The sequence below is a fragment of the Notechis scutatus genome, chromosome 1 (genome assembly GCF_049901735.1).
Source record: "Notechis scutatus isolate UNSWTSFEM ecotype Mainland chromosome 1, rNotScu1.2, whole genome shotgun sequence".
Classification (NCBI taxonomy): domain Eukaryota; kingdom Metazoa; phylum Chordata; class Lepidosauria; order Squamata; family Elapidae; genus Notechis; species Notechis scutatus.
The window spans coordinates 274,234,710-274,249,027 of NC_142009.1; the positions used below are offsets into that span (position 1 = coordinate 274,234,710).

The 14,318-nt window shown below is 37.0% G+C and overlaps 1 protein-coding gene and 1 long non-coding RNA gene across 8 annotated transcripts in view; one reads left to right on the top strand and one right to left on the bottom strand.

Moving 5' to 3' along the window:
• Positions 1 to 5,950, top strand: part of LOC148133387 (uncharacterized) — a 32,044-nt gene extending 26,094 nt beyond the window's left edge. The window contains exon 3 of the long non-coding RNA XR_015746729.1: positions 5,842 to 5,950. This is a non-coding gene — a long non-coding RNA (uncharacterized LOC148133387). The remainder of the gene's footprint in view (positions 1 to 5,841) is intronic.
• Positions 1 to 14,318, bottom strand: part of DPF3 (double PHD fingers 3) — a 232,847-nt gene that overhangs the window by 22,986 nt on the left and 195,543 nt on the right. For 4 of the 7 annotated variants that reach the window (XR_015746728.1, XR_015746727.1, XR_015746725.1 and 1 more), the window contains exons 8-9: positions 9,717 to 9,845; positions 4,730 to 6,000 (exon numbers count right to left, since the gene is read on the bottom strand). Coding sequence is in view for 2 of the 7 variants with exons in the window: in XM_026671098.2 (XP_026526883.1) it covers positions 9,717 to 9,845 (129 nt within the window). In the remaining 5 variants the exon portion in view is untranslated. The remainder of the gene's footprint in view (positions 1 to 4,729; positions 6,001 to 9,716; positions 9,846 to 14,318) is intronic. The other 3 variants (XM_026671098.2, XM_087951622.1, XR_003371153.2) reach the window with 2 other exon arrangements.

Below are 14,318 nucleotides of genomic sequence, written 5' to 3' on the forward strand. Positions count from 1 at the left end.
AGAACAAACATTTTCTTTTACTTAATATCTACTGGGTTGTCTATCATTTCAGAGGCTACTGCAACATTGTATTTTGCTTTCCTTTGTATTTGTGGGGATGTATGACACTAAAACAGAGTATGTCTAATAATGGGTAATGCCTAGATAGGCCAAGCCCACATTTCCAATACTTAGGACCAAGCTCCTAAATTCTAACTTCTTCACTACCAGTAGCAGTAATTTCAACTGATAGTAAAATCTATCCAAAAGGAGACAAGAGCACCTTGTTTTGCTGTGAAAATGAATGATAATTATACAATTATATACCCTCATTGTTTATTTTAAATAAAATTAGATTACCTACCCATGGAAAGACAGATATGGTTAATTAACAAGGAAATAAGGAATCTAATTTATTATGTAAATTCATTATTGAATTACTATGTGCCCCCCCCCCCCAAAAAAAAATCTGTTTCCCATTGCTGTTAGCCTTTTCTTTTGGAAGTACTGTTATCTGTAGCCAAGTAACTCTTGAAAATGTTTTGACTGTCTGACTAAAATTCAGAAAAGAAGAATGATATATTCTCTTTGGATTAACATATTATTAGTTGCTTTGTTGTTGCATTAAAATATCTTGTGCATTTAAATCTATGTGGGGAGATCTTTTTTTTTCTCAGAAAAAAAATGAATCTCTTTTATTTCAGGCAGAATGCAATGACTTCAGTCCATCCAAATGAGAAGATCCAGAAAAAGGAAATGAAACACAGACTCGTTCAATTTAAAAAGGGGGGGAGAGGGAGGAATAAACCATTATTACGAGAGGAGGGTGAAATCTGAAAGTAGGTTTGTTTGCTCGGGGTGGGGGGAAGAGTATTGCAACGGAAGAGGGGGACTGGAAGCATGAGGGGTAAGGGAGATGTTAGGAAGAGAAAGCTCCAGTTTTGGGGTTTTTTTAATTTTTATTTTTTAGGAAAAATGGATTTTTGGCACTGCTGGCTGGGCGCTAGGGGTGATGAGAACATGAACCATGGTTAAAAGGGGGGGATTATGAAAATATCTCACCAGAGGCCAAGTTTTTCTCTTAGTTTAAGGTATGGGGGTTTCCCAATGCAGCCCCTTCAAGACTGGGGGGACCTCAACTCCCAGAATTCCCCAGCCAGCATAGGTCTACATAAACTTATTTTCTTCTTTTTACATTCTGTATATGTTTTATATCAACTAAGAATCTTTATAGAAAAAGCTTTTGATTATAGAATGGTCACTTATTAATCATTAAAAAGAAAAAAAGCACAAAGAAAAACATTGGCTTGGGTATAAATAGATGCAGATTTAAAAAGTTTATTTATATAATATTATTAGTTGTAAATATAAACTATATGAAGATGTAGTTTTGTGGGAAGAGATTACATTGCTAAGATGTTTTCAAGTTAAAAAAGAATAGAAAATGTATTGAGCAAGAAGTTTTTCTCCTAATACCGTGTTTCTCATAAAATAAGGCCTTATGTATTTTTGAGCCCCGAAAAAACGGCTAGGATGTATTTTCAGGGGTGACTTAATTTCTTCCCCCATGCGCACCTCCACCAAGAGTGCGCCATGCACACTCACCTCTCCATGAGGCCGCCACTGGAAGCTCCCCAAAGGTAGAGTCACCAGCCGCTTCTATCAGCCAGTAGAAGTGGCCTCGGGGCGAACACCCATGTGCACTCACCTCACCACAAAGCTGTTTCTATCAGCCAATGGAAGCTCCCAAAGGCAGAGTCACCAGCCGCTTTGGGGTGAGGCTTGGCTGCCCACAGGCAGCTCCTGAGAGGAGTGCCCCACGCGCGCTCTCCTCAAGGCCGTTTCTATCAGCCGATGGAAGCTCCCAAAAGGCAGAATCACCAGCCGCTTCCATCGGCCAATTGTAACAGCTTCATGGCAACGGGAGTACACGTGGGAGAGCAGCTGCAAACTTTTCTTAGCAGAAGGGAAGCAAGCTGAGTTTCTCTCTCTCTCTCTCTCTCTCTCTCTCTCTCTCTCTCACACACACACACACACACACACACACACACACACACCACCCCTGCTAGCCCTCGTCCCTGCACCGGGTCAGCCAAGCTCTTCTGGCAAGGGAAGGTCTCAGCATCTGCGGGGTTCCCACCACTGCCCTACCCTCTCCAGGCCAGACTTTTTCTAGGCACCCTGCCAAAGTCTCAGGGCAGCCAACCTCTCTTTACCTGCTGCCGCCGCTGGTTTGGGGAGTGGGGGGGCCGCCGGGGAGGGAAGAGGAGGCAGCAAAGCTCGGCTACCCTTAGAAGGGAGATTGGGCGGGCTCCCAAAAGGAGACGCGGGAGCGGTCCTCGTGGGAATGCAGCGGGGAAGCGGGGTGAGTGTGAAAGGGTTGCCACCATGGCACAGGAGGGCGGGAGGGAGCTGGAGTGAAGAAGGGCCGGGGAGAAGCTAAACCATCTTTTCTATTGTTCTGGTGAGGGCCGAATATTTGCAGGGGCTGGTCGGAAAGGCCTAATTTTAGTATGAACCTTGAGTCGTGGGGGGGAGTTGAACGGCGAAGGCACTCTGCACATGATCCGAGGCAATCCTGCCACATCTCATGGGTGGTGTTGCTAACAGTTGGGGGGAGTCTGAGAACTTCAGCGATGCCTCCTTTTCTCTCTCTCTCTCTGAGCGCCTGAAAGAGCACCCATCATTAACCAATTAACCAACGCTAGCCTCGGAATCCCCTATTTCGGCATAATTCGGGATGAGAGAGGAGCCGTAAAACCAGGAACTTGGCGACGAGGTGCAGTTTCTTTTTTTTCTTTTTTTTATTGAGTTCAATCACGAGACATTTCTGGATTTCATCAGACGTCCAAGGCGTTCAGAAGAACTTTTGAAAAACTTGCGGGTCTAACTTTGAGAAGCAATGAGTTCAGTCCTCTCAAATGGTGGAGGTTAGGGACGGTCTTTGGAGACCTCCCCTCTCCTTTAGCTGAGGGAGATCTGGGCGATTTTAGGCCAAAAGCTGCCCCAGAGAGATTGATCAGAGAATGGGCAGGAAAGCAAAACAGGAACAGATTTGGGCTAAGGCCTTTTCTCCCATTCCCTCCGTCGCAATCTCACAATTTTTATCCAGACACAGATACGTGTGTGCTTTCTCTCCTGCCCTGCTAGTAGATTCAAAGACAACTAATGTGCGCTCCCCTGACCACGAGGCCATTTCTATTGGCCAATGGAAGCTCCCCAAAGGCAGAGTCACCAACCGTTTCTACTGGCTGATAGAAGCGGCTGGTGACTTTGCCTTTGGGGACCTTCCATCGGCTGATAGAAATGGCCTCGTGGTCAGGGGAGTGCGCACAAGTTCTCGCCCCGAGGCAGCTTCTACCGGCCGATAGAAGCAGCTGGTGACTCTGCCTTTGGGGAGCTTCCATTGGCCGATAGAAATGGCCTCGTGGTGAAGGGAGTGCACTCACCCCGAGGTCGCTTCTACCGGCCGATAGAAGCAGCTGGTGACTCTGCTTTCGGGGAGCTTCTATTGGCCGATGTTCTATCAGTAGTAGATCAGGGTATTCTAGCCTAGGCTACCTGCATGGCACTCCTAAAGGCAAGTTTTCTTACTTATTTCCCTTCCCATTTCTCTTCACCTCGTGTAGTTCTAACGAACGATGTGAGAAATGGTGGGGAAATGCATGGTTTAAATAGGCCTAAATTTTGGGAGTGGGGCTTAATTTCACCTCGTGCCTAGAATTCATGCTGGGCCTTCCTGTTCTTGGAGGCTGTATTGTTGGAGAAACACGGTAATAGAATTTAAAATAAGCCACTGAAACTAAATGTGAGGAAATTCAGGACTGATAAACAGAATTCTGCATCATCAAATAAGTAATGATATCATTTAGATAAGTTTAAAAGGAACTATGTATTCATAAAATTAACAAATATGAATTGCTATTTCTACTGATAGCTCTGTTTCGTCAATCAAAAGTACCATATTTAAATACAAGGGGGCTATTATATTAATGTCCTACTTATGACATTCAGCATGCATCTGTTTGTAAAACTAATGTAAGACACAGAGACGCTATGTAGAATAAATTATAAATATATTCTACATAACATATTAAATTAATTAAATTAAATTAATAATTTAAATTAAATAAATAAGGCATAAAAATAAAATAAATGATACAGAATTCTGAATACAATAATGTTCTGATTCCCCAGTTTTTCAAATGTATTTGTTTATGTGATACCAGGTGGCACAATTACTGTATATAGACACATAGAAAACAGGACATAATTCAGTTAACTAAATTGCATTTTCATTTTGAATTTGTATATTAACCACAGTTAAGTATGAAATCTTAATGTAAAATATGAATATTCTCAATAAATACTATGAATATGAACAATATGAAAAGTACTTTGCCTATCCATTCAGTCCTTCATTACTCTCGTTACAAAGTAGGAAGTATCACATTAACTACCATTCTGTCTGAACCAAGAAACTGATTTTCAATTTTGAAATCCAGGTAATTAAAATTAAATAATATCCTGGATTTTTCTGAAGTTGGTGGCCATCATTTCCCTATTTAAAAACAATAGATATTAATATTAATTAGACACTTCCTGTTTTGATTGGTTGTATCACAAAAAGGTATCTCTTATTCATATCTTGGCTTATTTGTATCTCTACCTTGAGTTTCACTAGCCACAGTGGTTATGTCAAAGCACAAACATTTAATGAAGAACAAAACATGCTTATTTTGCAACTTACCTTTTTAATCCTGCTGTTCAATTTATGTTGCTGGAATAGCAAATCAGTTTCGGTATTCTCTGCTGCCCTTTGAAAATTAGTGAGTATTGCTTTGGTTTATTTCAAGAAAAATATCAAAAATAAGACTAAATGGGTTTTTAATATTATTTTTAAAAAATAAAATAAGGAACATGAGGTATATTTTTTTCTTTTCATTTCTTTCAAGATTCACATTATTTATTTCATCCATAGAATTAACGGATGTATTCCACAGATGTGCTCAGAAAGTTGTTTCTAAAATGGTGAAGGAAAGAACAAACAAAACTGATCCAAAAAGCAGTATCTGGTAAAAAGATGCCAAGCTTGGATAGATGAAGACATAAAAATGTGTCCAAATGAAAATCGCAGGAAATTTGTGTTTGTGATTTTGTCAATCGTCCTTGTGTTTGGTATATTCTTAAAGGTGAACATAGCAGTAGTACAAAAGGGGAATAGGAAAAAAAATCCAGTGTGCTACAATAAATGCAATATTTTTGCAGTGCAAAATTCACACTTGCAAACATTTGGATTTCCTTTTCATCTTGAACTATTCAAACTATCATTGTTTCTCTTTTTTAATAATTAGATTACCGCATAGATTTCATGCTTTTTTTTTTTTGCCTTAATCTCAAAAGTCTTTCTTCTAATAATATATAGAATATAGAAATAAATATTTAAAACACTATTTGAGATAGGTACCTCCTGATGTCCAACCCTTCTGATTTTGTGTTGTTCCTGTGTATAATATCTATATCTTTATCTATATATATCTTAAAAGCTGAGAAAATTAGCGCTCTTTTATTTAACTGTTTACTTATTACTTTAAAAAAAGGATATCCACATTTCACATTTGCGCTGTTAAGGAAATATTGAAAATAAACTTGTCCAAAAAAAGAGTTCAGAGGAGTTTTCTTTTTTAAAAAAAATTAGTTTGTTGTGCTTTCAGTGTATTCGCCCCAAAGTGAAAACGGGTGGCTCTAAAAAAAACACGCAGTAACAACAGTAAGAGTTAAGAGTAGCAGAAAGGGCAGAAAATGTCATTCATAGAGTTTGTGTGCTTTAGTTATTTTAGCAACTGCCCTTTTTCTTTGCAGAGTGGGAGCTGCTGCTCCAGTTTGAGACAGGCTCTTCTGAATCATCCTCATCAAAACCATGAAAAGTTGAGGTGTCGCTTTCCGAGGTGGAACCGAACAAGTCCTCCGTGGGATATGCTGCAGCCGCTTCGTCCTTCCTGCTTTCTCTTCCCAAATGAGCTGACATGTATGATGAATATATCAGCACATGGGTTAAGTAACAGGCATCACGATTTATTTCATTAACATTACTTTAATCATGATTAGAAATTTCAGATAAAAGAGTTGTTTCAGTCATAAATATATATGTATATATGCCTGTGTATACATGCACACATGCACACAAACACATATATTCAGGACAATAATGCAAAGCGATAAAAACAAAACATGAGTAGTAGGGAAATTATAAACAACTGATATATTTTTTTAAAAAAAATTCATACCACTCCAAATGCCCCATATCTAAGGCAGCAAAAGGGTTAACCCTGTTTTCCTCTCTTTTGAAACACACAGAAAATATTTTTGTAATTATGAGTAATTTTATCTTGAGCCCAGAGTTTATATTGTGTATCCATTAAAGGAGCAGGGTACAATGATTATCTTTCATTTGATATCAACCACTCTATTTTAGCATAATAACCCATTTCGTAAGTTCTGCATATATATATATTTTAAATAACCTCATTGTGTTCTCTTTCTGTACCAGTTCTCCTAAGCGGTGTGACTTCTTTGCAAATTAAAATGGAAAATACTTTTAACAATAAATACATATTGCAATAAAAGTCTTTGTAAAAATATCTTATGAATATAAGAAAAGAAATAAACATTTCAAAGCAGGAGTGAAAGAGAGGAGGAAAAATCTAATACAGTATATAATTTTTAATATATATCAGAAACATTATGTTACAGAATACATTCCTTAACTCTATATTAATAGTATAATTATATATTCCTTAAACTCTATCATTAGAAAGCCATATATAAAATCAGATTGCTATGGCATATTTTGAAGATGGATTACAAACAGGAAAACAAGAAGATAAAAAAAAACTTTTTTATATAAAAGTAAGCATGAGAAGTAAAGTATATTGAAAATTCTGCCTCAGGGTGGTGGTTCACAGACAATGAATATGGTCAGTATTAATTTTTCTCAATAAAAAAAAATATACAGAAGGAATTTATGCTTTCCTGGTGTAGCACATTAAAACATCTTGTGATATTTTAAAGATAAAGTGACCCAAGCTTTCATGAACTTTCCTAAGATGAATGCATGTATCACACAGATATATGGATATAGATATAAAGAAATAGAGGGAAGAGCCCTCTAAATATTGAAGTCAACTGGCCATGGAACAAAAGGGATATGTTTATGTGACACAGCACAAAACCCATTTTTTAAAAAAACTTTCAGGACCAACATGAAACTAAAACCATTCACTTCATTTTTTTTTTTACATTATTGCCACTGCTTTTTATGCTGGCAGCAGCAAAGATAGTACCATATTCCTTTTATTGGCTGCCAGTATATGGTTACTATACTCTCCCTAACACCCACAAAATCCCCAGAATGATGTCATGTGAAGGATGTCCATAGCAAGGGGTCAAAAAAGTCAATATTTCTTTTGTGCACAAATTTCTGCCTTTTTTTACATGCAATTTTGCCTTTTGTACATATATATATCTTTTTATTCTATTAGATAGCAGATAGTACTGTGGAATAGCCATCTATATCAGTAAATACTACTTATGTTTATATAGTATCACAGTGTCAATGGATACCAAAAATATATCTATATTATATTAGACTGACATTTGAGGGATTTATTACACTAACATCCTAGTTTGGGGCTTTCCATTTGCATCTGTTTGGCTATTGTGGTGTGCTACAGTACTAGATTAGATGGATCTTTACTCAGAACCAGAATGTCTCTTTGCCAGGTTTTTATGCAAGCATAACACATATTGAGGAATTGTAGATCTTACAATACCATTCTGTAAATATATGCATGAATAAAACTGATGGTTGGGTTGACAGAGTCTCAGATTTGCAAGTTTTTTGTCCTTTGGTTTCTATGTCTGATCAGCAGCCTGTTTTTGTATACCAATAGTTCTTTCAGATGAGGGAAATCCCACAATGCTCAAGGACAGGCCTACTGTTCAAGCAAAAGTAACATTGTTCAAGTAGGGCTTTACATAATTGATCATTTAAATTATGCTAATTGGAACATCTGATGTTTAGGCTTTTTTTCCCACTCTAGGATTAATCTGACATTATCTGTCTCCAATATTGTTGTGTTTTGTCTATTTTTCCACCTGAATGGGCTATGTGGCCTGATAGAAATCAGAAAGGATGGCCTGATAGAAATCAGTAATTTGCTGAGAATTTAATTGATTGTAGCAGAGTATAAAGGCTGTTAAATAAGCAGATAAATAATATTGCAGCCAAAATCCTGAAATCAGTGTAGCTAGAGAATATGTCATGTGATTTATTCTGGTGGAGAACAAGAAACACGTATATAAGGTCAGGGATAAAAGGTAAAGGTTTCCCCTGCCCAGTCGTGTTAGTGGCCATGTAAAACATAGAAATCCCTTGCTTGCATTTTGTGACTGAAAATGGATTCTGTAGCCATGTTTTTATAGTTATATGTCCATATATGCATGTGTGATCCATACACACAATTTGGTTACCCAGGATAAGTTTATTCAGCTTTAATTTTATTAAATTTATTATGGTCACTCATTCCAAAAGACTGGGTGACTAAGGTTGAACTAATTTTATGAAGCTGATTCTTTAAAGTGCTACACAATTCTTTGTTGTCCCTTTAATAAGTATGAAGCTCCAGAAAAATACAAAACCATTCTGCTGCTGGCAATGTTTATTTAGTGAATCAAGGGAAATTACTGAAGGATTTCTGATAATTTTTTTTAAAAAAGCTTTGGCATTGTTTTGACAATAGACTCAAGTTAACAATTTTCAGAAGGAGAAACAACAAAGTCAATTTTATATTGTGTATATGCAGTGCATACACTTGCATTATTATCCCCATCCATATACATATTTCACACAAAAAATAGTTTCTGTCATATATAACTTCTCTGGAAACTTAAGAAATACAATAAGAAATAAAAACCTTGTGACAGAAGGGTTACATGTATACTTTTTCAAAAAATGTGTTTTTAATTTAAGCCTTAAAGTGTTTTTTTAATGAGTTTTAAAACATATAGTCAATGCTTTTACAAACTTCAGCTTTTTTCTTTGTTAAAATAATATTCAACTTACTCATAAAGTTATAAGTTGGGATAAATTCTAATTCTAATAAATAAATAAAAATATTCAAGTACAACCTCTAAAGAATAAAAAGTATTTATGATGGAGCAAGTAATTTATATAAAACACACACTCATAAATACATATACAAACATATATATTAAATGGAGAAATCAAAAACTCCCTAAAAGTTACATTCTAAAAAAAAAAATATATTAGACAGTCATCTTCAACCTTACCCCATAATCTGAGGTGTGCTTGTTTGTGTGCAAGTATGAGAAAGAAAAAGACAGAGAGAGACAGAGACAAAAAGAATGACCAATTGCATTGATCATAATCCAGGCTGTAGAAAATTTGAGTGGCACATTATTGAATACCAAATGTAACGTGTGAAGAGAAAAACTCTCCTTTAATCTTGTCTTCATTTAAATGGGAACAAATGTCTTTCTACAAGACTTTCCACTTTTGCAGTTTTCCATTAGTTTTAAAGTATGCATTAAATCATATATTGTAAAACATAAGCCACTCAAAAATCCCTTAATCTTATCTGTATAAACATAAATATATGAAAAGAGTGTTGTTGTTGCTTAATGCTCACAGATAGCTGCAATAACATATCACCTACCAGAACGCCCACAGTCCGAACATGAAACAAGCTCCTCTGGTCGTCCACTTTTTTTATTCATATTAGATCCTCCAAGGCAGAAATCACAGTAGTTATTGGAAATGATGGCCCCATCTGGTCCTTTTTGGGCTGTAGGTAGAAGTATGATATTTTAAACTGAGAGAAATTCCATGTGTATTTTTTGTTCTTATTAACTTAGTTGTATTTGTACAGTGTATTTATCAATTGAAAATTTAAACTGACCAAAGCCAAAGGATCAAAGTTGGGCTTTGATCCTTTGGCTCTCCAAAAGAAATTAAAGTAGTTGGATCTCAGTTAAGTTTTAAAGTGTAATACAGCTCAAAAGCAGTAATAATTATGACAAAAACTATTATTATACAATAGTGAGCCATAATGTGTTTTATCTTTGGCTTAGTATGATATATGAAGTCATTTACCATGGCTTATGAGCACCATTTCTTTCTTGTGATGGGTTCTAGGCCAGAAAAAATAAATAAATCTAATTGTTTAGCATGAAAGTGTACCACACGTGAATCCAAAACCATCTGTTTTTCCCAAAAGCCTTGGCTATAGCATGGCTTCAAAAGATATAATTTTAATGCAACTGAGGAAGAAAAGTATTAAGTATCTACACAATACATATAAATGGAATACAAAATATCACATTAATGTTATTTAGTAATGTTATTAAATAATTATTTGATTAATATGGTAATTACACCAAATATCATCTTCGTCCTGAACTAATTCACTTTTTTTTCCTGAATCCATTCCATGGTCCTGAAAAGATCAGCATGGTTCTCAGCCTGCAGGCTTGGCAATTCTTACTTTAGTACTACTATATGAATGAAGGATAACCTAAGTTCAACCAACTTAGTAGGAATACAATTCAATTTTTTTTTGTCAGAATTCAAGAATAGTGAACAGCCATTATTCTTTCCTGACCACTATGGCCCTTTATCTTCATGAGAACATCTGGGAGAGAGATGGAAGCCATAGCAGCTCCATCCTCATCCTTGGCCACTATCACAAATTTTCTGACCCTCAGCTGTGTTGGATATAGCTGCTATGGGGCCAAAGATTATTGGCTCTGGTAAACAGTATCCCATCAGTAATTTCACATATATTTTCAAAGATAAGGAACAAACTGATCTATATAGCTCCTATGAATTGCTACTCAAAAATCAACTGTGGCAGTTTGTTTTATTCTTTTAATTTAAAAAGAAGCTTTGGATCACCATCCTCACTTTTTAAAATGAGGCCTTCTAGAAATGTTCAGAGAGAAAGGCAAGAGTTTCGTTTCTGGTTTGCCTTCTTCCTTTCCTTTCTATTTCCATCACAAACCTCATCATTGTCGTCCATCATCATTTTAGCCATTTTCTGTCTATTGCAAGATGAAGGCCTCTTCCGCATGTTTCAAACTAATACTGCCCTGAACTGTCTTTTGCCAATTGGGCCTATTCCCATGCCGGACAATAAATGCTAAACTGTCTCTGGGCTGTGCTTATTCCTGAAGATGTCCTCTACCTTTATCCAGGACTTTAAAGTACATTTCCTTAAGGGTGGGTTTTGGGGTGGAGTAGGGCTATAGAAAAACACACACACACACACACACACACACACACACACACACACACACACGGAGTCCTCTAGCACGGAGCATTATAACACTCTTTGAATTTAATACTCTGGGTAGCATTTCACAAGAAAACCAGAAAAACTGCTACCAATGACATGAAGAAACTACAGTATCCACTAGAACTTGCAAATAAAGACAGGGAAGCAGTTTTTACCCTCTATAATAAATCTGCAATGTGAAATTTGTTATCTGCTTCTAGTGCAACTTGTCTACCTGCCAGCAGAGCCTTTTCTGTTGGCACGAAGACCAAACGGCACACGACACAATGGGAAATAGGGTTGGGGTGTTTTCTTTGCAAAAAGAAAAAAACAAAAAGCTTTTGTTTGATGGCTAAGGTGTGCAGGAACCCGGTTTTGAACGGTTCCAATCTGTGGGCAGGATTTGGCTTCCCCATTTTCATATCTTTCCAGCCTTCATCCCTTGGAGGGACAGCTGACATACAATCTGAACCTACAGGGTAAATGGCATTGAGTTTCCCCTCGTGTGCTTTTTCCCCCCCTACTGCTGACAGAGCTCATCTCTCCACAGGCTGACATGTTTCCATGACAACCAAAATTCCAGGCTCTGGCTGCCTCTGATCTTGCCACCTGTTATTACTCCATTTCTCAAGTGTAAAGAACTGATTTGTGACCTTTTCCCCCTCCTCCCCCCCTCCCCACTCTCTCTTTTCAAAAGGCATAGATGGGTTTGAGAAATTAAAACTACCACCATCCCCACATCAAATAAACAGGAAGAGGAGAACAACACTGGCAGCTGAAAGTAGGCACGTTCCTGGAAGCGCCATGTGCATAGAAGAAGAAGCGATTGAATCCCTGTTGGAGATGAGTCCACTTCCGGCTGGCTTTCTCCCAGCCATTTAATGAGAAATGAAGAAAGTCATTGCGGTAGGATTCAAAGGGACTGGCTCACTGCACAGACTGCACATTGTTTTGCCCAGGACAGAGGTGGGGACGGAAGGAAAATACAGCAGGCAGCATAAATCTCCCAGAGTGCTAAAGGACAAGCCAGATGGAGCTTACGTTTAAAAAAAAAAAAGTTCAGACATTTCCTTTTTATTCAAAAGGATTTGTGTACTATCCTCTGCTTTCACTGTTGCATTTCTCTACTCTTTCTTAGCCTTTTTGATAGCCTGACTTTGTATGTGATAGGAAAATGCTAATATCACTACCATCTCAGCCAAGATGCCTTATCATTGCTCTTAAAGCCAGGTGTCTGTCACTACAGGGGAAAGCCTTTCTCTGCCCCACTAATGCTATATATATATATATTCCAGATCAACTCACCATTTTGTTCAAAAGTTATTCCGTGATTTGCATTTGTTTCTGAACAAGGGCTTTAAACCACAGGGCAGTGCAAATGTAGCACTTGTTTGTAACTCTTTGAAGCAGTTGTGTCATCACTACACAACATTGAGAAAAGATGAAGCTGGTTAGACAGGTGTTAAATTTTTTTTTACTGGTATTTGTTTAGCTACTCATCTCACTTATATACTACTTAATTGACTATGGACCTATGACATTTTACAAGAATAATCAACAAATGGATAATTTAATTTGCAACCTCTTGAGCATTCCCCCAAGTATCTTTCTGGAATCAGGTCTAAAACTTTATACAGCCCTATGCTGTTCTGTTTGCAGTGAATTTTAGAACATGTTTTATTACTGCTGCCAATAGATCAGCAGGGCTCAACCCTAGTAAAAGCATTGGGTATAATTTTCAGAACCTGACCTATAGCCTGCATTTTAAATACGACTGAAGAGAGAATTTACTAAGAATTTGTAAACCATATTTATTTAATTTGTGCTAATATGGATTAAATTTAAATGTAATTAAATGTAGTTTTTGACCTGGCCCTGCCTTCCTTTGGAATATTATTTAAAGGCAGGGATGCTTGTCAGCTCTGTGCTGGATAATTATTTAAGAATGCTAAGTACAATTTATAAAGATACAATTTTAAAAACTAAAATAATAAATGAGCTCCTGCAATGAAATGCATGTTTTGCCTGCCACTCATCTATATACTGGTAATACCAAAGAAAACAAAGAAGGAAATGGTGCAGGAGGCTGTAAAGTACAATCTCAGTCTTATTAAGCTCTGGCCAGCCCCATGCCACTCAAGTATTGATCTTAGGCCTGTTTGCTACTACCTTGAGCACTTATCATCTTCTAGCTAGTATACTAGCTGTGGATAATTGGAGTAGCAGTTTAACTTGTTTGGACAGTACTAAATTGAGAAAGATTGCTGTTCATCTGATGATACTAGACTAAATTAACATAACAATCTAAATCTCAAAATTGTTCTACAGATTCTAGTACAAAATCTGATCCTATTCTGATAGTATCAGGAACATTTGGTAAAAAATATTAAAATGGTATGAGATGATGTTTTCATATGTCATTAAGAGCCAATTTAATCTAGTAGCTAAGATAACAGGCTAGAAATCAGGAGATTGTGAGTTCTAATGCCATTTTAAAGCATGGAAGCTAGGCGGGTAACTTTGGTCAGTCATTATCTCTCAGCCCATGATGTCAGCTCAAGTGACAAGGCTGGTGGAGGAAGAGGGGGAGGAGGCTAGTTGTTCCTGATAAGAACAGAAAAATTTGTGAGGAAAGAAAGAAAGAAAAAGAAGAGAGCCAAACAGTGCAACAAATCAGGAAAAGAGAAGAGTTGAAGTGGGTTCAAAAATAGGGCAGCTCTACAATTCCAGTGGTCTGTAGACAAAATATAAGTATCTACTCTACCATATCAAAACTCTGTTATCTCAAGCCTGTGTTTAAAATACATTTTGAATCATTGGCGGGAAAGAGGCAGAAGATATTTGAAAAGAAGATTTCAGAAGAGTGCATTCTTCTACTATGACTCAATAATATGGTAAGGATTATGATAGTCGAAAATTCAAATGACTTGGAAATTCCAATAATGAAAGTCAGGGAGCATAATGAATATTAAGAAGACTAAACTA